The sequence below is a fragment of the Hippocampus bargibanti genome, linkage group LG14 (genome assembly GCF_051943395.1).
Source record: "Hippocampus bargibanti isolate YZ-2025 linkage group LG14, ASM5194339v1, whole genome shotgun sequence".
Taxonomy (NCBI): Eukaryota; Metazoa; Chordata; class Actinopteri; order Syngnathiformes; family Syngnathidae; genus Hippocampus; species Hippocampus bargibanti.
Window position 1 is genome coordinate 10857087 of NC_142747.1, and position 26581 is coordinate 10883667.

The following is a 26581-nucleotide window of genomic DNA, read 5'->3' on the forward strand; positions in this document are numbered from 1 at the left end:
AGTAAAACTACATTTACCCTCAACACACATTAGTGTTAAACTGTCCTTTTTCTTTTAAATTTAAGTGCAAATTGAAATCAACAACAGGCAAGGAATGGAATCGAATGACGAAGCATCACTGTGGAAAACAACTGCTTTGAGCTAATTGTTTTGGGTAATGATCTGAAACAACAAAAGCAGATCTGCCCGTCTTGCTACCACATTATAAGAGGCAATGTGTACGCGCCACATTTTTTTAGTCTTAACCTTGTATTTATATTTGTATTAAATGGCAAAATGGTCTGTCATCAAATTACTGTCCGTCACTTGTTCAAACATTGTCACTGGTGACACCTGTGGCAACATTTTGCTTCCTTGTGATGGGGAGATTGATTCGGTTTCTTAGAGATGGGGTGTGTGACAAAATGGTCAAGACGGCAAGAAATAAACAGCAAGACAGGTCAAAATTTTGACAGGCAATGGGCATTAACAACAGTGTGAGAAAAGACAGCCATGAAAGGAAAAAATAAATCACAAGAAGCAAGATTGTACAAGAGTTTACCAGTTCGGAGAAGAAAAGTTTACCCAACAACAAGGACACGTGGTACAAAGGGCACGGAGGCCGAGGACAAAGCCGTCGGACCGTCACAGCAACAGTGCGTGACCACTTCAGTCACCTTTGACTCTTTCAGGATGTGAAAAAAAGCCTCATTTATGCCCCCACCCCACAAGAACAAATACACTGAAGAGGAATGGAAATAAAATATCAAAAGCACAAAAAATAGCTGCCACACAGATGCAACCATGCTTAGCTAGAAATGCATTACTGTACCACTTGCTGTATAAATATAATGCTTTTTTTCCAAACTTTAAATCGATGCTATCATTGGATGCCTGAATATTATGCATACTTGTTATGCTGAAATGACCAGAGTGAAGTGAAGAAATACTGAAGGTCCGTTCATTAAACACTAGAAAATCCACAAATGTATTGTTTTTCTCTTTGGTGGATCAAAATATTGTGATTATGCTTGCTTTTCATTCAAACACCAAATGACAATGCTCCTCAAAAGAATTCTGACAGCAGAAATATGAAATATTTCTAAAGAATGAATTTATTAACTAAGAAACCATCCAAAACTCAAGTCTTATTTGAATTACAATATTGTTTTTTTTCACGCTCAGTAAAAAACAGTAATAAGATATAAGCTACCTGTTTACTCAGCATTCAATTATACAACTAATTATTTGCTTTATTTTATGGCAAAGTTCCTTACAGATATTCAAAAGCCAAATTGTCTATATGTTCTTCGTGTCTTATTGTTAATGGTTGATATTGAACTTTCCTTTTATCGGTGTGAATACAATCACTATGGTTACAATCATGAGGCAGACTCACTTATTTTATTGCAATATCAAGTCACCTCAACTAACTCTTGCTGCAAATATTCCAATAAGATTTTTTTCCTTGACAGGTCGTTGATTTTTTTTCTGCAAATCCAGAAAATGCCATGACCTCAATCCAAGAACCAATAGCCAAAGACAACTTGCATTGATCCCGGTCCATTGCATGTGGTCAGTTTTTATTTGCTTAATTTTTTTTCCCCAAGATTACATGATTTTATTTTTTTTTTTCAGATTGTGTAAGCACTTGTCACTAGACAACAATGCTTTACATGTTAAATGTTAGATTAACCGGGGGTGTCCAACTCCGCTCCTCGAGGCCAATAACCCGATCATGTGTCGGAAGAGGGAGGCATTTATATCATCCCTCGAGGGGCACCCCTGGATCAGACTATTCTTTTCATACAGATAGACAAATTAAACCCTAATATTTCAAGGCAAACTGTCCTACCTGGGGCATATTTAGGGTGACACTGTATGAAGCACTGTAGGCTTAGATATTCAAAGAAGTCAGATAATCGTGCAGAAATTAGTTCCCGGGAGCAGTGAATGCAAGTACCTATTTTAGATAAGGACAAGAACAGGGCAATGTCTGCCACTATAGGACCTTCTTTGAGTTGGACTTGTTCAAAATGAATTCAAATGTTCTTTTTTTTAAGTCTGATGCACGCCAGCATTGTGCTGATAGTCACTTTCAGTGACAGCTTGGCTGATTTTAAAATCAAAAGCAGAAAATGCTGTTAAATTGTGTCAGTGCTGGGTGTTTGGTTATTAGTCCTCATTTGGGCGAGTTAATGAGACAACACGATTGTTGAGTAAATACATATTTCTTGTGCAAAACAGACAGATGTTTGTGTAGTCCCTCGCAGGTAAGAATTCTCAAACCCAAAATGACTCGCCATCTGCCAACAGTCTAACTTTAAAGTCCCTTTGTCCATCTACGTTTTTCTCATATTGATCATCAGTAAGTGCCACGGAGCGATTGCATTTTTCCTTGTCCAAACACAGGGGCGCGGGTTCGTGACCGTGTGCATGATCGGCCGCACTGTTGACACAGTTATTGTCAAGATGTTCACCTACTAGGTGCATAGTATGCGGCATGAAGTAGGTGTTTTTTATTGTACACTACAAATGATGCTTGAACACTGCTGAATATGGTATACAATGCACCCTTGGGGACGTCCAGACAGGTGACAGACTCCCAATGAGACCGTGAAGTCTTGGCAGACAAGTAAGGTTGGACTGAAAGTGAAACAAAGTTGATGAGGAAAATGGTGGAAAGCCAATGCTGGCGAAAACATAAAGAACAGTGGATTCAAAAGGAAATTGAATGGAAAAGGCAAGGGAATATAAAGCAATTTACATACCTGCACGAAACTCAATGAAATTGGGTATTTAAACATTGTGCTGATATCTACTTTTGAAAAATGTTGGCAGCATAGGTCAAAAGGTCTCGTAATTGCAAAGGCAGAGGGAAACTATATTGAAGAATAAGTGCGCTAAATTTTCCAGCCAACTGAGAAGCAGGCAGAATCACATCTACACCCCCACGCCTCTTCACAGACATGCACGCACACGCGCACGCACGCACGCACACACACACACACACACACACACACACACACACACACACACACACACACACACACACACACACACACACACACACACACACACACGCACGCACGCACGCACGCACGCACACACACACACACACACACACACACAAACTTGTGTCCAGTCCGCATTTTTCTAGTGTTCCAATGATAAACATGTAAAGAGAAAATAGGGGGGAAAGGAAAAAAAATATTATAGTTAAAAAAAACCATCTAAACACAATAATGTTTGGCAAATGAACAGATTTAAAGAAAATTATAAAATAAAAGCAGCGTTTGTAAAAATGTTAGAGGATGATGTTAAAGTGGCTGTTGCACTTTAGTTTTGTTCTGCAGACATGGTGATGAGTTCCCATGGTTACCAGGAGTCTGGGTCAGATTTGAGCAGTTGCATATGATGGCGGACTCCAGATCTAGAGAGGGAGGGACAACAAAAAAAAAAACAGAGGCCCAGGTTGGTGTTGCATGTAATAGTGCCGCATTACATCTAGGAGGAAGGAAGGTGGTTAGGGGAAATATGATGAAGCTTGGTTGTCAAGGAGACAAAAGGGGATCCACGGAAGGAATGCATGCACATGGAACAAGAATGCGGACAGTGGCCAAAGAAGAGTGTGCGTGCACACTTACATAAACTGGCGGGCTCTACCAGTGAGGTGGAACGTAGCTGTACCCAGGTGTGCCCTGGGGTCTGTAAGTGGGCACAGTAACGGGGTGCGCGCCAATAGGGGCATGCTGGGGTGTTGTCAGCAGTGTCCCTTTAGAAAGGTAAAAAAAGACATTTGAGAATGTCAAAATGGCTCTTGAATTTTGCCAATTTTCTCTGCACTTCATAACACTATTAGAAAAATATTAAGGTAATGTATCACTGTCACATAAAGCCGTACTCTGATTTTCTTCCTCTTTTCCTTTCGGCTTTTCCCTTCAAGGGGTCGCCACAGCAAATCAGTGTCCTCCATCTTTAGAGGTTTGATCCGCATGTTTGTTTTGGCCAAGCTTTTACGTCGGATGCCCTTCCTGACACAACCTTCTGTATTTATCTGGGCTTGGGACCGGCACAAGAAGACTTATGTCCCTTTGTGGCTACAGAACAAGCAACTCGCTCCGTACTCTGATCAGTGCTTCTCAATAAGGAGAAAAGTTGCATAGTGGTGATAAACTATAGCAGCACAATGACGCTGTCAATCATCCAGCATTTGTTCCGAATATGTTTCAGTTGTTGATCAAAGCTCTTGACCACTGGCAATTTCTCCACTGTGAGACTAATAAAGGCAAATTCAATCTAATAAACCAGTCAGTGCATTTCACCTAAAGATACAGTATCTCTAACGGTGTTGCAAATTATTTACTAATGTCAAAGCAGTTAATTAGTTTTTTTGTTTTCTCTTCAAGATGGCGTCGCAGGAGTGGCTGCCTTTAAAGCACCTCCTGTATTTTGTTTTTCTACTTTTTTCCTTCCTTTCCTCTTTTGAAAACTTTGCTGCTGTGAAATGTAATTTTCCAATCCAGCATGTAGTAAACATGTACATGTGTCTCATGCATGAGCCCACCTGCACTCATGGCCATGGTTGTCCCGGCAACCATCCCCATGGCAGCCATGCCATTGTTACGAGGAGTGGGTACAGGGACGGGGGCTGGGTAGAGGGCTGTGGATGGAATGCTGTTTGGTTGCACCACAGTGGTGTGATGGATTACATGTGGTTGAGCTGCATACACCGGTTGGGTATAATATGCGCCCTGGGGAGGAATATATGGGAAATTAGACTTTTGTCAGTATGGCACAAATAGTGACAGAGAAGGACTAACACTTCCCAGTTAGTCAAGGTAACCAGCATTCGCCTAACAAAACCTGTGAATCAAGTAATTTATGTCTTCTTCTGAAGTACCCATACCTGTGTGTACAGGTTCTGCTGTGGGTAGGCACTGCGGATGGGATACATAGCCGTAGGGTATGGTGTTGGGGTTGGGGTATAAGGAGGAGGTGCTCCATTTGACTGAGTCGGTGGCACTTTGTATGGGGTGCCCGCTGCAGTGTATCCTGGGATAAAAAAAGACAAATAAGTGTGATGAAAATCAGATTATATAATTGACATAAATACAGTGTAAGTTAACATTTTTTGCATACATGCTCAAAGAAAAGCGGTGACAACCTCATCCATTTTAATTTTATAAAGAATGAATTTCTCTGCAACAAAAATATCATGTGACTGGACAATAAAAGTAGCCTAAAGAAAAAAAATTCTATGCATCTTACACTGCTCCAGACTGCTCGTAAGTGGTAGCACTTTGCGCCTAAAATTTGAGAGTGCAATTCATTTTTTAAATGAACTCGTGCATGTGTGGCCACTAAATTTACCGAATCACTAATTTATATTTTTGGGCGGCTGACAAACATCTGCTCAAAACGTCAGACCACTTATCAGTCAGTCATGAAGTGAAAATGAGAGTAAATTGGAATTTTTTATTTCCTTTTTTTGTGTAGATGTAGATTTTCAGTGTGCATCATCAAAATTTAAGTTTAAGGGTCTTTTGGCAACCTTTACAGTTTGTCAATAACAATTCTGGAAATAACGAAACGAGGTGCATTTTTTCAAGAAACCTCCAGATGGTGCACTTGTGTTCTGTTGCTCTTGGTGGATCAAACATATCACTGATGACATGTTTAAGAATACATTTTAAGATGCGTCTAAAGTCGTCCATAGAGCACTAAATCACAGTGAAAAATCATTGGGCACAGGTAATATTTTATTTCTAACAGTACCACATGACTTTCTGGAAAATGAGTTTTCATTCGTTCATTGTAGTACCTCTGAATGGCCAAGCGGGGGTGTCTGAAGGTCAAACATGCTAGGGAGTGCTGCACTGCCTGTAAAGGCAAGCTCCCCTTGCACAAGGACAAGGGAACAAAGAGATGCTGCTTGCTCCCTCCGTGTAGAGATGCTGCTTGCTCCCATCGTGTGAGAGGGTGCTGTGTGTGAATGTGAGTGTATTTTTGTAAGTGGGCATATTTGTACGTACGACTGTAATACACTGTCGTGCACAAATGGCATGGGTGATTTTTTTTTTTAATGATGTGAAAAATATAGAGTAATTATTGATGACCATGGTATGAGGAGCACATTTGTTTATTTATTTAATCACAATGAGGCCCAGTTCCAGTCTCACCGACACAGAGATTGTTGGGTGGGCAAGCTATCAGTAAGTAAGATATGCTTGAGCCCTTCCTTTTGAGACTCTTCAAACTGTTTCGTTCCAGTTCTGACGAAGGCTAACATTTTATAGACTGTCGTATAATATCAGCCATTTTTGTGGAACTTGTGGGAAAATGTTGTACAAAAAATAAGTGATTTGTATATGGGTTGGGCAGACCGAACTCACCAGGTGGATACCCGGGGCTTCCTGTTTGATATAGATTTGGCGTATATGTGGGTGCTGTCGTGGGATACCCCCCCGGATAACCTTATGGACATCAGAGAGAGACAGAAATCAAAAAGAGGAACCAAGCAGGGAAATGGCACACATACATATATTCATGGGAGACATGTTTGGATTGGAGAGAGACGTGCACAGATGGTGCTCATTAAAATAATGTCTGAATTAAAAATGGTGACAGCAAGACACAGCCAATACGCAACAAACTAGTGATTGAGACAAACAACACTAAAGACGTAGGAGACAATTCAGACACATCCAAATTGTCTCAATTATCTTATATATTTCTCTATTTTCTAAATAATTGTATCCTGAGATACTACCTTTTAAATATGGCTGCAAATCAGTTGCTACTAATCAGTTGCGGTTCGAATCATGTTATGGTCTTTACAAATTAAGAAACATTAACTCATTCTCTGGTATTTTATTTGGGAATTGAAAATATGACATAGAGCGCCATTCCCGAATTTGTTCGGTTTTGTTTTTTCTTGCTGGGGTGCCGATAAAACGTTGGCCAGGCCTCTGGCAATGTTTTTTCCCTTCCACAAGGGGGGCGTATTTCCCCTTTTTCCATGTAAGCGCTTTTTTACAGCTTCAGCTGTTGTTGAAGTGCAGTGACGTGCAGTCAGGGGAGGCAGGTATGGCCGTGCCCCACCTGTCATGGAAATATCAAATGAAAAATAAATGAAACAGTTATATTTATTTAGTGATTTGTAGTTTAAAGTTCGTTTCCATTTAACTTTTTTTTCCAAAATCGCTGAATTTTCACATTTACTGTTCAAATACTAAGTAGAGACTAGCGGTGAGGCAGCAGCTGGTTGAGCCTCACCATGAATTGCGCAATGACTATGCTAACTGTGCTGGCTTACTCTGCAGTGAGACCGCATTGCTGTCCCTCTGCATATCGCTATTAAAGTGTTAAAACACTTTTAGTATATGAACTAAATTTCTACACTTTAGCTGGTGTATATAATGTACAGTCACTGTACATTATAAACACTGTACTACAGTGTTTATTTTATTTGTTTATTTTATTTCATGACAGGGGGCGCTGGTGATTCCAGAGATTCTTCTTTCGACTCCTTGGCTGCACAATAATGGAATTAGTGACAGCAAGCTACAGTAAACAGTTAGCAAGTTAAGTGCAACCATCCATTTTTTTCGTGTTGCTTGGCCTTATTTTCAGTATGGATGATTACATATCTAAATTGAAAGAATTTTCTAAACTGGACTTGTAATAGAAGCAGGAGATAATAATTAATGGAAGACCAAGACCGGAGCTAAAAGGTTTACTTCAGAAGACGGACTGATACACACGAAAAGGCTGGCTGTGTGGATGTCCAGCAAGAAACCGCCTTTTCTGCTTTTCCTGTCTTCTGTTCTCAACTTGTGACAATGTCTGGACTCAAATGGGATATTGCGACCTGAAAATTTTACAACGAAGCCACACGAGTGGTCGACCGCGCACATTCAAAGTCAAATCGCGCTAAAAACGTTCGGGATGTCCAGGATCTCATTATTGCCACCAGCTTCCTTGCCAAACAACAGCTGGCATTTCGTGGAAATGAGGAAAGTAAAGGCTCTGCTAATCGTGGCAACTATGATGAAGTATGACATGCTTTCGCTGAGAAAGATGACAGCCTAGCAAGGCATTTGGAAAGATCCACTGTATTTTCTGGCCTGTCAAACTGTCGGAGATGTTCACAAACAGAATACAGAAGGATTTAATTGAAGCAGTTGGTGATGTCATTAGAAATGATTATATAGTCATAAAACTCAATATTCTGTGGGTCCTGCAATTTGAGTGAAAGTGACAAAAACCCTGGCACTGGAGTGGACACCTTTTTGCACGTCTGGCAGTGAATGAGACAAAAGTCCATTCTTCTTTCTGTCAATATCGACCAGAAGAAAATTGATTGGCCCCAATTTCTGATTTTGTGCAGCATGACCTTTCCGCCAGCATTTAATTGCAATGGTCTTACCTGCAAAGGCCATATTCTTGGGATTCCCATAGGGGGTTCCAGGTTGAACAGGGCTGTAGACTGGATTCATAGCTGAAGACAATCTGTTTTTGCTTAAACAGGGGTGAACCGGAGAAAATTGTGACACCGGGAAAGATGAGGTGAAAGTAAAGGGAAGACAAAGGAGATGGGAAGAGTACATGAGCATTATAAATACATTGACACGATTTACCACTGCAAACAAATCCTAAGCAAAGATTTGATTTATATCCAAACATCCAGCCAAACGAATTTGCTCGTAATCTGTCATCAAAATCGCCCATACGCTATCACACATGGAGTAAACAACAAACGCATCCATACAATGCAAACAAATGATAACTTCTAAAGATAAAGCATAAGGCCCGGTGGATATACTAATGGCTTCGTCTTCTGCGTGGCGGCAAAGATAGACAAGCGCTTCCACGGACTTACCTTCCGTAAAGACAACATTGGTGTGTTAGTAGTGTGTGCGAGCGTGTAGATGTGTGCCGCGTACCTCTTGTGCGTGTCTGGTTGATACATGAAACTGAATTTGTCTGTGGGATGCCCGCTCGCCATTTCTTGCTGTATGCAAATGAGGAAGGAGTGGAAGTGGATATGCAAATCTGAAATTAAAACAGTGAGAGTTCATGATTACAACGAACACAAGAGAAGCGGGAAACTAAAATGCAAGGCAAATTAAAAAAAGAAAGGAAAAAAAGCAAGCATCAGTACAAACAAGTAGTGATAGCAGCAGGGGAAGCGGTTGTGCATCTCGTGTGTCTTGAGTGAGTGAGTGTGGTGGTCACTGTTGTCTTTTACAGTACTAAAACGACATTAATCAACTACCGTATTTTCAGGGGTATAAGGCGCACCAAAGTATCAGGCGCAACGGAGTATGAGGCGCACCCCCAATGAATGGTGTGTTTTCAAACTTTTTTCCATATACAAGGTGCTGCACCGGACTATAAGACGCACCTTCAATGATTGAAAAAATATTTCCAAATATCCTATATAAATACATAAATTTCCAAATATAAGGCACACCACATTATAAGGCGCTACAGTAGAGGATGGGGTTACGCATTACTTTTTCTACAGGGGGAAATTGAGTCAGTGGGTGCTGACAGTAGTTGCGAGACCTGTTGTGGCTCAATATTATGTCAAATATAAGGCACAACTGTGTGTAAGGCACACGGCCATATTTTGAGGAAAATAAAGTCCACAGGTGCCGAACAGCGCCTATAGATCTAAAACTATATTTCCTGGAGTAATGATGAGGCTATTTTCAACAGCGAGTACAAGATAATGCCAAGCTTCCAATTGTAATCATACAACATCCTCTTGTTTCAACATCACAATTACGATACGAAATATAGATTATTATTTGACATGCATACATTTCTCAATGGCACAATAGCCTGGTTTCCTAAAGGCATGATTTGCCCCCCTGTACACTACCTGGTTGGGTTTCCTCAGCATGTAATTTTCCCAGACAGGATGGAAGATTAGACAAGTATGATCGACCTTCTCTCGAGCATGGTCAAATTGACCACATAACTAGACAGCTGGCGATCTCGGGATAAGGTCGCTTTCACATTTCACAATTGCAGATTTTGAACCCGCTGTCTTGTCTGTTGTGTGGGTTTGCTTGCGTGTGTGTATGTCTGTCTGCTGTTAAGACCATTCAATAAAAGCAGTGAATTCACAATCCAAACAATGAAAAAGCACAAGATGTGAGGAGACAACAGAAGAAAATTGCGCGCCAATTCTTAAAACTGCATCATGAATATGCTCAATACACAAATGAAAAAAAAGATACAAAGCCGCGAGTGCGCGGTGCGCTGTCAATAGCAATTCAGGTTGTAATATATAATGTGTATGTGCATATGTATGCATTAAATAGAATAGAATTCTATGATAAGGACAATGTATGGAAATCAATGTAGAGTTCTGTGGTCCAAGAGATGCTCATGGAGTTTGTGCGCATGTGCATACACATGGAAAATTAGAGGGCACAAAGGTGCTCACACACTTCAACGTGCAAAAACACATTTAAAGAGTTGGAACATTATATATATGACACGAATCTATTAAAACTCAACGTAAGTTGGTTTGGGGCCAAGTTGTTAGCTTTCAGCTAATTGTGGACTCATTTGTTCTCATCCGAATACGTGCCCATATTGACACTTACATCACCGGAGCTACCATGACTTTGCACAAAACTTGAGTGGGGTGGAGTGGAATGAGTCAAGAAAGAAAACTTTATATTTAGATGCAAGAATGTCCTAATCAGAGTGGAAAAAGACTAACAGACAAGTTCTTTCAAATGAGCCACTCACTGGACTGTAGTGTTAATTTTTATCCTCTAATTGCAAGAGGACAATGTCACACATAAGTGAAACATCTGTTGAAATGAGTCTCTTCAGGTTTCTTTAGAGTTTTGCTATGGTCATGATTTGCATCACTTAAACTCAATTAGAGTGACTTCAATTGGGCTGAACTCATAAGAGAACTCATAAGATGAGACCTCGAGTCATGAGTCAAACACAGCAGCTCCATGGTGGCACAGCAGGTTTTTTTTCCTTTTTTTGTTGCCGTGTATTTGCCAGTGCTGCAAATATAAACCCAGAGAGGTTTTCCAAAGTAAGCTTTCATATTTTATTGAAACCAGTGTGTCTGAAAACAATAATGAGGTCTACACTCCATAAAAGGGAGCTCCTTGTAGCCCAGAGGGAATACAGACAAGAGAGAGAGTCATAATGAGAGCAAAGGAGGGAGAGTGAAATATTGTGAAAAGAATTAAATAAAAAAACTGTGAAAGAATAAACATCATACACACACCAGGAGCAGCAACCATTCTTGTTGACCGTGTATGATATAACGCAACCCCACCGCACTAATTCTATCCTCCCACACAATACCTCAATCGGCATTTATTCTTATAGCAACAAATCAGAAGCAGTGGGCGTTATAACACTTCCACGCAGGAGTGAATAGAACACACCAGTTTCAACAACCCAAAACAAAGAAACATCCCCTGGACTGCATGAGAAGTCGAGATGGGTGATATGGAAACAATATTTTCCCATGATGTAGGTCGTTATGTATCACGACAATGATATACCATGATATAGATATTTTCTCAAAATTAAAAATCTGTCATGTATCACAAAAACAAATCACGAGTGATATTATATATACAGTAAAGTCTCGTTATATCGATATTCAAGGGAGTCCGAAAAAATATCGATATAACCGGGACTATCGATATATCCGACCCTGTTTGCACGTAATTTTCTCCGTGCGTGCATAGAAATAGTATCGATATAACCGAGACTATCAATATATCCGATATCGATATAACAAGCCTTTATTGTATATATAAAATAACTATAAAAACTTCTGGGAAAACAACAATGCAATCATTTATTTATGGTGTTCAGCGGATAACCTGAGCTAATTAGCTTGGCAATTGAAATGGCTTCTCTGTATTTTTCCCTCTGATAATTAATCCTTAAAACTGCCATAAAAAAAGTGGTGACTGATCAGGCGAATTGGGTGAATTTCATTCGCTCATTTGTTCAAATCCAAACACCACTGTGTATTACTTCCGCAGACATCTGCGCCACAGGACCAAATATTCACTTAACTCAGTACATATAAACACGACTAAATATTTATTGCAACCTTATTTCAACAAGTGATAAGTTCGATTTGATATGTGCTTGATTTTTTTTCCCTCTCACTTAGTAACATATTGATAAAAGGTGGGTGGAGAAGAGTGTTTATTTTGGAAAGCTGGGAAGTGCTTGGCTCTGTCAGAAAGCTTGTTTTGCTGCATCGTTCTTCACGATATAAAAACTAACAGGAGCAAGCGTAATTGTTTTCCTTACTTGACAAGGATACAAGATAAAAGCAGCATGTTGTTGAATGAACAGTGTTTATAATTGGAAAGTCGTGAACCACTTTGCCATTACAAATGAAAGACGTTGCCAAAATAGAAAACTCAGACAAAGACACATGATCTGATAGTATTCATGTTGGCGTATGTTGACATTTTATCAGCTTATTATAATTTATTAGTCATGACACCACTTGTTGGGATACCATCTTTTAATTGCACTGGCTCTGCAGGAAAAGAAGTAAAATCCTATTTGAATAAAAAAAATAATATGGGGGGCTATTTTAAATCTAGGACACACTGGGACACGACTCATTCTTGCTGTGCTGTCTTGCACCAACCTCACCATTCTGCTCTCCGAAAGGAGCTCATCAGTCACATACCTCTAGGGCCCGCATCCCTTCATTATGTTCATGCTTCCTCGCTCGCTGAAGTGTGAAAACCACCTACACAATCACTTGAATCTCTATTTAGGACACTGTGATCTTTTTCCAAGGAGGGTCATGCATATTCCAGAAATGTACTTTTTTAAACACAAGAGATTTCCAGGTAAGGTGTTTATTTGGGGTATAACTTTTAGACTTACAGTATATTTGAAATTAAAATGATTGAATCGAACCATTGGTGGTTCTCCGAGTTTGTCATTTTTAGCCACTTTTAAATGACAACCGACGTCTCCGGACAAGTGGTGTCCATAATTTGTAAAATGGCTTCAAATGACTTCTACTGAGTGTATTTTACAAAGATTCCACCGCATATAGCTATATTTTACGTTTTAATACTTGCGCTGAATATTCAGGAAGTCTTGTTTTTGAGTTGGTGACAAGTCCGTACGTGACGTCACTGAAGGACCGGCCTTGACCGTAAAAAAGTCGCATTGTAGCGGTCCTTCCATCACATCAATGTATTTTGCTGTACTTGTTTGGTCTGGGGACCTCGTGTTGCACCCAAAAGCCGGCAGAAGGCCAGAAGAGGTTGTCCAAGCGCCATATAAGGAATTAATCAGCCTGTGGAAACAGAGGTGGCCACTGGAGGTCTTTTTTTGGGTGAGAGATTTTCCCCCAATGTTGCAAATTTCCCTATTTGCAAATTTCCCCATTGTGGGACGAATAAAAGTTTTCTGATTGCCTCAAAATGGCACAAATAAATTATTTTAGCGATTGCAAACAGGTATGCTTTCCTCTTCAGAACTATTTGAATCATATTCATAACTGGATGTGTAGCAAGAAAGCATATTCTCCGAATCTGAAGCCATTGCTTTGATTCACAAGCAATGCAAGACGTCTTGGCGCGACGTCACGTACTGGGGGCGGGACTTTCTGAAAATGCCCAATTCGCAGCTCAATTTTTTTTGCAGATTTTGGACAGTTTAAGTCGTTTTTATTGGTGTTTTGCATTTGACTAAAAATATACTGCGTGTTTTGGGTATTTTCTGGTGTCAGTTAAAAAAACAAAAAAGTGACGTCGGTTGTCCTTTAATGGAATGTTGTTCCACTGCTCCACCAAAGAGTTTTGGTTAAAGGGCTCCAAATCTTTCGGCTTTTCCTTTGAAGGGGTTGCCAGAGCAAATCACTGTCCTCCATCTTTAAAGGTTTGATCCGCATGTTTGTTTGCGCCAAGCTTTTAGGTCGGATGCCCTTCCTGACACAACCCTCTGTATTTATCTGGGCTTGGGATAAATAAGTTACATCAAATCTGATTTGGCTGACTAATAGGGATGTCTCACAATCACATGATCTATGAAATACAACTCAGCAAGTGCCTGAACTACAAGAGAATGAAGTGGTGCTCAAACAGCCTGTTATAGGACCAGCTTCTAACGACATTAAGAGGCTTTTCCAGCCTTGACAGTTTTATGGCCCTGCATTCATACACATGGGTTTCCCCCTCAAACAAACAAACAAAATCTAAGTTTTCGCTCCTCAAGGATGAGATGGTCACATTGAATTGAATATAAAATTAAATTTGCCTCTCACACGTTGACGGATGTTTAGAACAGCTCAGCATGACCTCAGAATCAATCACATATCCAAGACACATTGATTTGTACCATATTACAGCAATATTAATACATTTCATTGATGGAGTTATCTTATGTATACAAAAAATATTGCTTTGAATATTTTTAACTCCTGATTTGAAGAGGTTGAGTGTAAATGTGGCCTTCCTTCAACAGATGCCATCATTCTACTACAGGGGTGGGCAAACTTTTTGACTCGCGGGCCGCATTGGGTTCTAAAATTTGACAGAGGGGCCGGGCCAGGAGCATTTGGAGGGAGTGTTTGGGCCGGAAATACTAAACCTAAAGCATTAAAGGACAACCGACGCCTCCGGACAAGTTATGTCCATAATTTATACAATCACTTCAAATGACTTCGACTGAGCGTATTTTACAAAGATTCCACAGCATATAGCTATAGTTTACGTTTTAAGACTTGCGCTGAATATTCATGAAGTCTTGTTTTCGAGTTGATGACGATCCCCATGTGACGTCACGTTTGGACCGCCCATGACCGAGAAAGTGACACACAATGCATTTTGGATACTTTGTTTGGTCTGAAAACTTCGTGTTGATGGCGAAATTAGAAGGAAAACACATAAATAACGCCATGGTGAATCGTTGTGTGTTGCACCAAGACAACTACAGTAAAGTCTCGTTATATCGATATTCAAGGGAGTCCGAAAAAATATCGATATAACCGGGACTATCGATATATCCGATCCTGCGCCGAACTGCATTAAACAAAAGCCGCCAAAAGAGGGCAGCCAAGCGCCATATAAGAAACGGAGCTGGCCATTAGCTCCCTTTTTTTGGGTGAGAGATGTTCCCCCAATGTTGCCTCAAAATGGCACATATAATTCTTTAATGATTGTAAACATGTATGCTTTAATCTTCAGAACTACAGTGTATTTGAAACATATTCATAATTGGATGTGTAACAAGAAAGCATATTATCCGAATCTGAAGCCATTGTTTGGATTCACAAGCAATGCAAGACGTCTTGGCGTGAAGTCATTTTTATTTGCATTTGAATAAAAAGTGACATCGGCTGTCCTTTAATACACAGTATGGAATGTTAATAATTTTCAAAATCATCGCGCTTCAGCAGACAAAACAAGAAACATTGTTGCAAAAAACGATTGCATTCATATACAGTACAGTGGGCATGTACATAACACAACAGGGAAACTGCAATGCTTACATCTTACTGTATTATGTATACAATTTAAAAAAGTCATCAATCTTCTTCTGCTTCCCATTTTTACCTTTCAACACAAACACTTCAATCTCGTCTGCTACGCACGAGCTAGCGTCTGAAAATGAAAATGGCTCTGCTACACGGGTGCTGGGCACGTAACCAAGTCACCTGACCAAGTCGACCAATGGCGCGACTGATGGCGTGACACGTAACCAAGACAAGTGACCAAGTTGACCAATGGCGCGACCAATGGCGTGTCACGTGACAAAGTCACACGGCCAAGTCGACCAATAGCGCGACCGATGGCGGCTCATGTGACCAAGTCGACCAATGGCGCGACCGATGCCGGCTCACGTAACAAGACACGTGACCAAGTTGACCAATGGCGCGACGGATATATCGATATAAACAACAAAAATGGCCGGCGGGGGATGAAAAGGAGCACCGTAATAACCGGATTATCGTAATAACCAGGTATCGTACTAAACGGTACTAATTATACATAAAAAGACTAGAAATGTGCAAGGGAAATGAAAATAGTATCGTAATAAGCGGTACTATCGATATAACCGATATCGATATAACGAGACTTTACTGTATTTGATATTCGCTGACACAAATTCCCAGCTGACAAATCAGCCCATTTCCAACGGAGCAATCTTCTGCATTTTCTGGGTGCTACATTGCTGTCATTGACGGCTCGAATTGATATGGGAGGACTCCTTGAATCAATTGCAAACATTTATGCTTTCCTCTTCAGAACTATTTGAATCATATTCATAACTGGATGAGTAACAAGAAAACATCTTCTCCGAATCTGAAGCCATTGTTTTGATTCTCGAGCAAGGCAAGACGTCTTGGCGTGACGTCACGAACAAGGGGGTGGGACCTTCTGAAACTGGCCATTTCCAGATTCATTTTGAAGTCATGTTTATTGGTGTTTTTCATTTAACTAAAAATATCAGCCTGCCTGATTTGGGTATTTTAGATGCTATAAAACGTTTTTCTGATGTCAGTGGGAAACAAAAAAAATGGCGCCGGTTGTCCTTTCAATGTAGTGTGTACAAACCTCATAGCACAGTAAGAAGACTAGAACCCAATTTAGTAACTGTCTTTCAAATGTGAAAAATATCCCTGATCAGTTAATAAATTTGTCTCAAGGAATATGGCGTTTACATACTATTTCGCAGATATTTGGAGGAGGAAATGGAAATACATTAAAATAACATATGCACTGTGATTTATCAAGATTGCGTCTGTTTTTAATAAGTTTTCATTGAAGGGGCAAAGTTAAAGAAATCAACATTTATTGAAAAATGGAATCACTTTCAACATTCAAAACATATTACACAACGAAATATTCAAGCTCAATAATACCTACTTGTGTTAAATTCCGCCAAATTATAGATGGTTTGTCCTGACCGCGCGGTCAACAAACTCTCCACTGACGCCCTCGCCTTCACGCGCAAACAATACACTTGTACCGTCGCCGAGCACACAGACATACGCTACCTGCAGTTGAAATTTGCATACTCGGCACGGCAGCCAATCAGAAGCCTGCTTCTTTCTTCCGAACTTTATCAAGCGTTATAAAGTCGTGCAATTGCATGTCATTTTCCAAAATAGATGCAAAAAAACTCAGCCCAGAAGAGATTCAAAAGAAGCTAACAACATATGTGACGCTACAAAACGTAAATTTACATTGAACCGTGACTGTGAAGTGTACGTGAGACTTATGAAAGGGGCTTAGTGGCTCATATGAAGCAATGCAAACGTTGCATTGTGCACCACAATGACAAGCGAATACTGCAGCAAAATCTACACCCATGCACATTTACCGTAAATTAAGCAAGGTAGAATTTGTAGTACGTACATTCTTCATTAAAAAAAAACTTTATACCTTGTGACAATGTTTTTTAATGTGATTGGTTGTCTCATTGTGCTTCAAGTTGTGAAAAATGGGGCAGGAAACTTTTCAGTTAACTGCCCTGTTGTCCACTAACTTTTTGTCGTGAGTTTCAGACACTGTTTTTACTATAATGTGGGCAAATTTGGCGGGCCGGATTAAAAAGCCTATGTGGCCCGCGGGCCGTAGTTTGCCCATGTCTGTTCTACTAGGATACAAACTAAAACCAGAATGAACAGCATCATTTGTAGCGTCGTAAGCAAAGACAAGTTTGAACCTTATTTCTGTGACGTTACAATTGGGGAAACGTTGCTTTGACAAACCGCATACTTTAGACAAAAATATATCACTTGCACAGTTGAAAACCTAAATCGATGATCTTATACGGTGACTGTAAAGTGTCCTTGAGACTTTTGAAAGGTGCTTACGAATAAAATGTATTATTGTAAATTGCAGCTCCAACCACACCAAATAATCACACATTGGGAAGTGTAATAATCCCATAATATGACATGGGCGCTTGATTGAATAAGATCCAATTTTATTTTTTGTATGCACACGATTACAGTTTGCTACTGTTTAAGATTCGGATAATATGCTTTCTTGTTACACATCCAGTTAAGAATATGATTCAAATAGTTCTGAAGAGGAAAGCATACATGTTTGCAATCGATTAAAGAATTTATTCCGTGTCATTTTGAGGCAAAAGGGCAGGGGGGAATATCGCACCCAAAAATGGCGACCAGCTCCAGTGAGGAATGAATCAGCCCGTTTCCACAGACTGATGGATTCATTTCATGAAGCTTGGACTCCCTCTGCTGGTGGCTTTTGGATGTAACATCAAGGTTTTCAGATAAACAGTACAGCGAAATACATTGACGTGATGAAGGACTGCTACAATGTGTCTTTTTGTCAGTCAGGGGGGGAGGGGTCCTTTCATGACGTAACGTGAGGACTCGTCACCAACTCAAAAACAAGACTTCCTGAATGTTCAGTGTGAGTCTTAAAACGTAAAATATAGCTATATGCAATGGAATCTATATAAAATACACTCAGAAGAAGACACAACTTGTCCGGAGACGTCCGTTGTCCTTTAAATCCGAGGATCAGAAACATAACAAACGGTCGACAGTGTGCCTCATTTGAATGGCCCACGTTTTTCTCATTACATCCTTATCTTGGGTTATGTTTTTCCCCTTATCTATCTCAACACTGCACGCACCAGCAGTGCGTCACATTCCAAAGATAGCAAGCAACGCCAAAACAGCCGTGGCTGGACAAAAAATGGTCACACTGAAGCAAACTCAATACACCATTTTGAATATGAACTCAGAGATGCCATCTTGTCAAAATTATCACCGCGTTAGCCACATAGTGCACGCGTGGCTTTATCATTTCATTTCATGCCAGTCCATGCAGGAATTTGAGCGGAGCTCCCTCACCATACTGCAAAGCTTAGCTTAGCTCGGTTGCTACAAACTGCAAAGTAAACCGCGGACGCATCTCTGTATCTTTCCTTCGTCATGCGCGATTCAAATCGCTAATTAAGTGAGTTAGCTGGAGTAAGATTAGCAGATGACTAATGAGAGGCGAGGCAGGGGGCGATTGTGCAGTGGGCCACGCCGGATCGGACCAGAACAACATATTTCTACGCCGCGTCGACTAAGTTATTTCGCTAAAAGTCGTAGCAACGGTCCAATTACTTTCCTTGCGTTTCACTGGTTTCAGTAAACCTGCTTAGCCTAGCTAGCCCCCGCCAGTTCCCAAATGGCCAACGCGAAGGACTATTGGTGCGATACGAGAGAAAGACACTCAAAACAAACAACAGCGACATGCCCCCAACCCCCACGAGGCGACGACGACGACACTTACCAACGTCACTCGGTCGAAGGAAACGCGATTGTATTTTTCTTTCGTCTCGCGTTTGCTGGAAACTAGTGTGATCGCCTTTCTTGCGCTTGGACTTCTTACTCGGGTCGGTGCGGGCTGGCTGAGCTCGAGCTTCGTTTGAGTGGGCCCACTGGCGCTGCTACAGACACGGCCGATGAGTGGGGGATGGGGGATGCACTGCCTGGAAAGAGGGAGGGAGGGGCGATAATGGAGGGGAGGATGGTGAGATGATACAGGGATGCAGGAAGGAGGCTAACCGACCGTGGTTAAACAATCCGAATGGTTAATAACAACTGAAAAGAGACAGAAAAGCACGACATTTAATTCAAACCCGAATGGGTGTCCTTATATGTATCGCGTGCTCTCATTGGAAGGAAAATTTTGAAGGTCAGAGAATATTGTAAATACGTATTGACTTCATTTGACACTGCACGCCGCTAAATTATTCGGTAAATCAGATTACTCAGTTTCCTTATCGCCAATAAAACCACACGTTTGACTTCACAGTAAGACAGCGACACCATGCGGTGACAAAACAAGTCGTCCCAGTCCCACAGGAAAGAAAGTCCAGTTCCGAACCGGATTACTTTTGTTGAGTGTGCGTGTGTAAATGTGTGTGTGTGAGGCAAAGACATGATTGGGGAAATTTCACTGATTGATATCAACTGCGAAACGAGCTGATCACGTGATACCCGGAAATTGTAAAGCCTTTTTAAGAGCGTGCGCAGAATAAAATGCTTGTCGTCTTCCCAGACCAATGATTGACACGGCTGTGCATCATTTTTCTGTCGTATTTTCAATCGCAACGAAAAGTTACCATTTTGGTTACTGTTAAAACGCTAGGACTGCTGCCAGAATGACTAGCGCAACAACTTTAATGTCATTTTTATATAAAAAATAATATCCTATTCCACGTGAAAACAACACTAACTGCTGTCCAGTTCACCTCTATTTGTTTCTGTCGTTGCCAGATTTGGGTGGTGAATCACCGTTAAACGTTCTTCCTTTCGAGCATGAACAGTTTATCATGACTAACAAGCGCATGTATGACAACTAAAAACAATAAACCGTAGAAATAGCATTGTTAATTCTCTACAAAATGTTCAACCCAGTAGAACTACAACTACCATCAGTCCCAGCGTTACAAATAGTAGCATTAATTCTCTCATAACTTTCAACCCAATCGAACTACTGGTCCCATCAGTCCTTGCGTTTACTTCCGTCCAAAACAGAGAGATTCATGTCAGCATATACCGTAATTTAAATCTTGAAAAGTAGATGGACTTCCCGCAAATATTATAAATTTATAACTTTAAATGTGACATTTTCGTATGTTATCGCGTAGAAAACAAGTCACAGCATTTCCGAGTTCTCGCGGGACATCCCGTTTCCGGAAAGTACAAGCGAGCTCTATCCATAGTGCTACAACTGTAAGTACAACCTGTGTTACCTGTATTAAATAAAACTTGACACCAAAATGTTACTGCATATACAGTACAGTAATACTATATTCACTTGGATAGTTTCTACTGCCCGCAAGTCACCATTTCAGTCTGGCTAATATAATGCTATTTATTGTACAAAAGTATTGGTTTATGACGAAATATATATACAACTTAAACACGTGCTCATAAATATGTATATATATATATATTTTTTTTTTTTGTCGTAATCAAGATGGCTGAGCAGAAAGAGCCTTGCACTGAAATCCGAGAACGACATACGTTGCTGCAGGTATCAAACTCACATGCACTTCAGTTGCTGAGTGTCCTGAGGTCTTTTCGGGAGCGTGGCCTTTTATTTGATTTCACCATAAAAGTCAAGGAACACAGTTTCGCCTGTCATCGCTGTGTTCTTGCAGCGTGCAGCGATTTCTTCAGGTCTTTATTTCTTTACATTCGTACATCTGAAAATATAACGTGCGATGGGGTTCTATCTGATGTGAAAACTTTCTCATTTTAGGGCCATGTTTGAGGCGGCTATGAGAGAATGTGATGATGGTTCAGTAACACTGTGTAACCAGTCTCCGGCTCTGATGGAATCCTTCCTGGATTTTGCCTACACTGGCGAGGTTCTTATTACAGAAGGAAATGTAGATTCACTGTTTCAGCTTGCTTCCTTTTTGCAGGTAGAAACACATTGCTTGGCAGCCACAGATCACCTATTCCCGTTTCATTCCTTTCAAATGTGCATTTACAGCTCTGAACACTGTTAGTGATCTTTTTTGCCGCCACATTTTCAATCAATGTATTCAATCATTATTATCGATATTATGTAATTTATTTTTCATAGCAGAATTTATCCAAATATTGTAAATAGTTATTTCCAAACCAGTATTGTACAACAGGTAGATTTTATTTATCTTCTTCTTTTCCTTTTGTCTTTTCTATATTTATCTTCTTCTTTTCCTTTTGGCTTTTCCCTTCAAGGGGTCGCCACAGCAAATCAGTGTCCTCCATATTTAGAGGTTTGAGCCACATGTTTATACCATTTACAAATGATAATCTCATAGTTGGTGTTGCCTCTGACGAATGCACCAATTTCCTCAAGTCATAATTCATGAACAATTAATTCCCAAATAATACTGGTACATAATTTTTAGCTATCTCTTGCTATTTCGTTCCGACTGAATCAATTACGCTTGTTCAAGAGTGCACCCCACCTTTGCCTAAAGTCGGCTGGGATTGGCTCCAGTCCATGACCTTAATGAGGACCATGAAAATGAATGGATATTTTATTGACTTTATGGTACCTAAAATATTTTATGTAGAGATATCCAGAAATGTTCTCTTACTTGGTGTTGTTGTGTCTTCAGGTGCCAGTTCTGTCCAGAGCCTGCAGTGACTTCTTGTTAGGAATGATAGACCTTGGTAACTGCCTGTCACTTTTGTCCCTCGCTGAAGCGTATGGCTCAGACTCGCTTCTCCGTAGTGCCACAGACTTTGTGGTTCAAAACTTCCAAGACCTTTCTAACACCCAAGACTTCCTGGACATGCAGGTGCCAGCTGATCGTAAACCCACTTCCACCCTGACCTTTACAGTACACCAAAGTGGAACGCCAATCATCATCCAATACTAATTGTACTCAACTCATCCAGAACCTTCCCTCAACCTTAACACGAACACCTAACTGTGACCTTACCCTATTTCTTTATTCAATGGACTTGCAGAGAATTCATGCACAAGTAAACAATGGCCATTTTAACGGAAGATTCTAAAAACAGTTCTCATCATTATAGGTTAACGTGTTGGAGAAATGCCTCAGGTCAGATGCCCTCTGTGTGCCCAGTGAGGAGGCTGTGGTCATGTCACTTCTAAAATGGATCCACCGAGACATTCCTGGAAGACATAAGCTGCTACCCGCATTGTTATCTCTAACGAGACTTCACCAGCTACCACAACATGCACTTCAGGTATCCAGGCATTCAAGGTCCAGTGCAAAGAATTTTTTTTTGTCTTCTTCCATTTTTGGTGATGTTATATCCTAGTTTTAATTCCAACACATTGCAACCATGCATCCTTTTAGAGAATTTTGCGACCAACAAAGCTTCAGCTCTTCTCACAGATTCCTCAAAATCCTGTGCGTGTTACAGCACATAGCTGAAGCACACTTTTATCCTCAGAGCGGTCAAGCTTTTGAACAAGCCCTTTTTGTCCGAATTGCCACTGACTGATATTATGACAAACGACACCACAGCATCAAGCACGGAGCACTTTTTGAACACTATAGTCAGAATACTCAAATTGCACTTAATGTATTGTTTTTATGTTTGTTGATGTTGTACTTATCGTTTAATGCTGCTCATTGTGCATTTTAGCCTCTCGCTGACAAATACGTTGATTAATTTATTTTCAATTCATTCAAAATTAAGTATATCTTCTGCAAGCTTACCGGCATAATGGCATCCAAAAACAAATGTGAATGAAATGTAAATGTTTCCTCCCATAAATGTATTCTTTTCTTGTCCCTAAGACTCTTCAAGAATCAGATCTGCTTCGCACCGATCATTCCTGTATGACTCTTATCTCAGCGGCTCAGAATAGACAGAGTCAGCACTGCGGCCTATTCACCGACGCCAGGCCTGCCACCACGCAAAGCTACATTTATATCCACAAGACGGAGGAGAACGGAGAGATCCGACACTCTTTCTGCTACTGCCTGGAAACAGACCAGTGGAAGGAGCTTGGAATGGACCAGGGGGAGGGAATGAACACAATGCCAGACCTGCCCGGCTCCCAACTGACTAGCTATGCAGAGAAGGTATCCGATGATTGGAATTAGAAATGAAATGTGCACTGCCGCACGACAGAGTTCAATAAAATCCAACAATTGAGCTGCAATACTTTTATCTGGAAAATATGCTGAGCACTGAGCAACAGACATATTATTTTTAGCTTCAATTTGTCTTATTTTGACAATGTTATACATTGTGCAAATACCACAGACATGATGCATGGTCAAACTTGACAACTCACAGTAGACTAGCAAGCAGATGCATTTTGCTGGTAATTTCTCACTTGGCAGCTCCATATTCCCTGGCAGAGAAAATTGTCTACTCAGTTATACCCAACACATGCACACTTGCGTAATGGCGTACCAAAAAAAAACAAACAAACAAACATGTGAACTATTAACGTTTCCTTCCCTTCTTTTCTCATGTCCTCAAGATTTTTATAACTGGGGGATGCCGTGGAAACTGTTTTCGGGCAGTACGAATCCACGTGGCGGAGCCTTTTCATGATGCTACCGATGAGGTTTGGTGCTTTTCCCCTGTCACGAGAATCTGCACACCTGCTCCAGCGATGCTGAGACCCCGAACTATGCATACAGCAGTGGTCTGTATGAATCGAATATATGTCATTGGGGGGCGGACAAAGGCATCCACAGGAGCTTCTCAAAGCCTTCTAGAGGTGCTTTTACATACTTTTTTTGTATGAGTGTGTCTAGATCTATGTCGGAATATTTGTTGGCATTACAACATTTTACATGTTCAGGTGGAGCATTATAACCCGTTGGCAAAGAGGTGGTTTTCAGTCAGTCCAATGCCGACTGCAATCTTCTATCCAGAGGCCAGTGCTTGCGGCAACATTATCTACACATTAGGATCAGAGGTGGAGATCACAGACTCATTCAATCCATCATTGGACTGTTTTTTTAGCTATGATGCCCAACAAGATCAGTGGTGCCGCCTGGTGGCAGAGTCTGGCCATTTTTTCCATGCGACACTGGTCAAGGCTGTGTCTATTCATAAAACACTGCACCTCTGTGACTTGTCCACTTACAAGGTAGGGTTTATTGTGCTTGATGTCGGTTTTTCCTGATCAAACATAACACACTTTTTTTTCTTGCAGGTGTATAGTTTCTGCCCACAAACGTGTGAGTGGAAGGGAAAGGGGTCATTTGAGTGTGCAGGGTTCAATGCTGGAGCAGTTGGTACAAGAGAGAAAATTTACATTTTAGGTGGAGATTATTCCCCCGATGAGATTACAGATGAAGTCCAGGTAAAATCGACGCTTTTTCACATGCAGATGGTCAAACTGGTCTCTGGTCACATTATCGTAACGATATGAAATAGGATTTGGGGGGCCTTGTCTGTGTTTTTTATTATTATTATTATTATTATTATTATTATTATTATTATTATTATTATTATTATTATTATTATTTAAAATAAAGTGTATCCATTCATGAATAATTGTTGTTCAACGTAGGTGTACCACAGTGACAGGGGTCAATGGGAGGAAGTGACCCCCATGCCAAGAGCCCTGACTGAATTCCACTGCCAGCTCATCAGCTTTAACAAGCACATAAACCCATGGAAAGACATAGAATGACACACACATGTGACCACCAGACTCTGCAATCTTGTAAAAAGCAGAGTCTTCAATGATGTTGGAAGCACATTGTAAGTAACTCTCACTAACTCCACATCCATTCCCAAAGATCATCTTCTCAATTTACCACAAACAAACACCCATTCTCAGGCTGTCATTGCGGACCTCATTGTATATAAATAAGCCTGACCCAAACGTAAAATAAAGAATCTATAAAATGGTTGAAATCTATGATGTTCTATCCAATGTGCTCTCTGAGTGCTTTTCGAAAATTTCACCCAACTGCAATTTTTCCTCACTTAATCAACAAAATATAAGTAGGTGGACCTCCTTTTTAATATGGCATTTTATTTATTGCCTGTAGGGAATAATTCTTTGTGCAAAAGTGCTGCAGTCAATCAAATTGGTCATTTATTCTGCAAGAATTCAGAAATAATTTACAAGTTTGATTGTTTTAGTAATCTGACACACAAATCACTGAAAAACAAAAATGAATAGCATACAGATTCAGACATAACAGCATGTGTGAGTGTAGAAAATGTCATCTGGTCATTGATGACATTACATTGTTTGCACGGTGTAAAAGAAGAACACCAGATGCCAGTTTACTTTCTGTACTTTTGTTCACCATCCCCTTTGTTCTTGAAATCCCCTTTTGGGTTTTCAAATCTGAGGAAGGTATTTTACAAACTCTGAAGGCATCTTACAATTGCACAATAATTTAGTTTTGAAAAGGTAACTGCATCAAAATCACAGCGTATCTAGAGATGACAACATGACATCTGAAGTCTGATCTAAAATAGCAGCAGACATCATGCAAATTCCATAAAATGTCTCCCATCTCCTTCGACAGGGGATGGGAGTAATGCTTATGGTTCACATGTTAGTCCTGATATGTTTTTACCAGCAACCACATCAAGAGAACGGTGATTAAGACGATCATGAAGTTGAGGAACAGTTCCTGCACCGAGCGATCCATGGCAGCTCTCCAAACAGGGAGTGCAGGAGACAATGTCGAGGAGGCAGAAGCTGGTGCAGCAGGTTCACAGAGCTGGGATGCCAAAAAGGAAGATTTGGAAATGAAGTTTTGCTGTCCGTTCCCACACCTAAGAAAAGCAAAGGAACACATTTGCATGGAAAGTATCGTGCAAGACACTACTTGTCTTTGAAATGGAAATCTCTACCTAGCCACTTGAATTTTCTTCTCACCGTGTCTATCTTCAGCTCTCTGTCCTCAATGGGGGCCGGGCCTGCCCCCTAAAGTAGTCAATCTCGGTGGACCGCCCATGGTTCACATGCGAAAGAAATGACGTCACCCATACTTTTTAAGCGAGCAGCCAATCAAGGGCTTTATTTTCCACTATCTGGACCACTAGAGTCTCCCCTACCCATAACCATAGAGAGTCTCACTCTCTCATGGAGTTAACTCAGTGAGT

At 40.6% G+C, this 26581-nt stretch overlaps 3 protein-coding genes across 6 annotated transcripts in view; 1 reads left to right on the top strand and 2 right to left on the bottom strand.

Annotated features, from left to right (window-relative positions):
- The window catches only part of fam168a (family with sequence similarity 168 member A), a 23001-nt gene extending 778 nt beyond the window's left edge, over positions 1-22223 (bottom strand). Inside the window, exons 1-9 of one of the 2 annotated variants that reach the window (XM_089014486.1) lie at positions 22105-22223; positions 19293-19491; positions 8928-9036; positions 8411-8493; positions 6375-6455; positions 4889-5034; positions 4547-4733; positions 3627-3754; positions 1-3412 (exon numbers count right to left, since the gene is read on the bottom strand). The exon at positions 1-3412 is cut by the window's left edge and continues 778 nt beyond it. In XM_089014486.1, coding sequence (XP_088870612.1) covers positions 3642-3754; positions 4547-4733; positions 4889-5034; positions 6375-6455; positions 8411-8493; positions 8928-8989 — 672 coding nt within the window. In that variant the 5' untranslated portion in view covers positions 8990-9036; positions 19293-19491; positions 22105-22223 and the 3' untranslated portion in view covers positions 1-3412; positions 3627-3641. Of the gene's footprint in view, positions 3413-3626; positions 3755-4546; positions 4734-4888; positions 5035-6374; positions 6456-8410; positions 8503-8927; positions 9037-19292; positions 19492-22104 lie in introns of both variants that reach the window. The other variant, XM_089014485.1, reaches the window with a different exon arrangement.
- kbtbd3 (kelch repeat and BTB (POZ) domain containing 3) lies at positions 20523-26193 on the top strand. 3 transcript variants are annotated; one of them, XM_089014479.1, is made up of 11 exons: positions 20523-20740; positions 20988-21190; positions 21273-21438; positions 22126-22308; positions 22550-22723; positions 23284-23571; positions 23979-24221; positions 24306-24596; positions 24663-24812; positions 25023-25216; positions 26053-26193. In XM_089014479.1, exons 1-10 carry the CDS (start codon positions 20642-20644, stop codon positions 25143-25145), a joined length of 1920 nt encoding a protein of 639 aa, XP_088870605.1. In that variant the 5' UTR covers positions 20523-20641; the 3' UTR covers positions 25146-25216; positions 26053-26193. The 3 variants fall into 3 exon arrangements, with proteins under 3 accessions (XP_088870605.1, XP_088870607.1, XP_088870606.1); XM_089014481.1 differs by having other exon boundaries at positions 21273-21381; XM_089014480.1 differs by having other exon boundaries at positions 21045-21190.
- Positions 25535-26124, bottom strand: sln (sarcolipin). Its single transcript, XM_089014487.1, has one exon. The coding sequence runs from the start codon at positions 26122-26124 to the stop codon at positions 26029-26031; it is 96 nt and encodes a 31-aa protein (XP_088870613.1). The 3' UTR covers positions 25535-26028.
- Positions 26194-26581: the final 388 nt, after the last annotated feature.

What these genes read in the sequence shown, in the direction of transcription:
- kbtbd3 (XM_089014479.1), top strand. Translation starts at nt 20,642, where the DNA reads ATGTTATCGCGTAGAAAACAAGTCACAGCATTTCCGAGTTCTCGCGGG. An exon ending in GCGTGCAGCGATTTCTTCAG is followed by an intron (nt 21,191 to 21,272) that starts GTCTTTATTTCT and finishes TTCTCATTTTAG; the next exon opens with GGCCATGTTTGAGGCGGCTA. An exon ending in TACCACAACATGCACTTCAG is followed by an intron (nt 22,724 to 23,283) that starts GTATCCAGGCAT and finishes CTTGTCCCTAAG; the next exon opens with ACTCTTCAAGAATCAGATCT.
- sln (XM_089014487.1), bottom strand. Translation starts at nt 26,124, where the DNA reads ATGGATCGCTCGGTGCAGGAACTGTTCCTCAACTTCATGATCGTCTTA.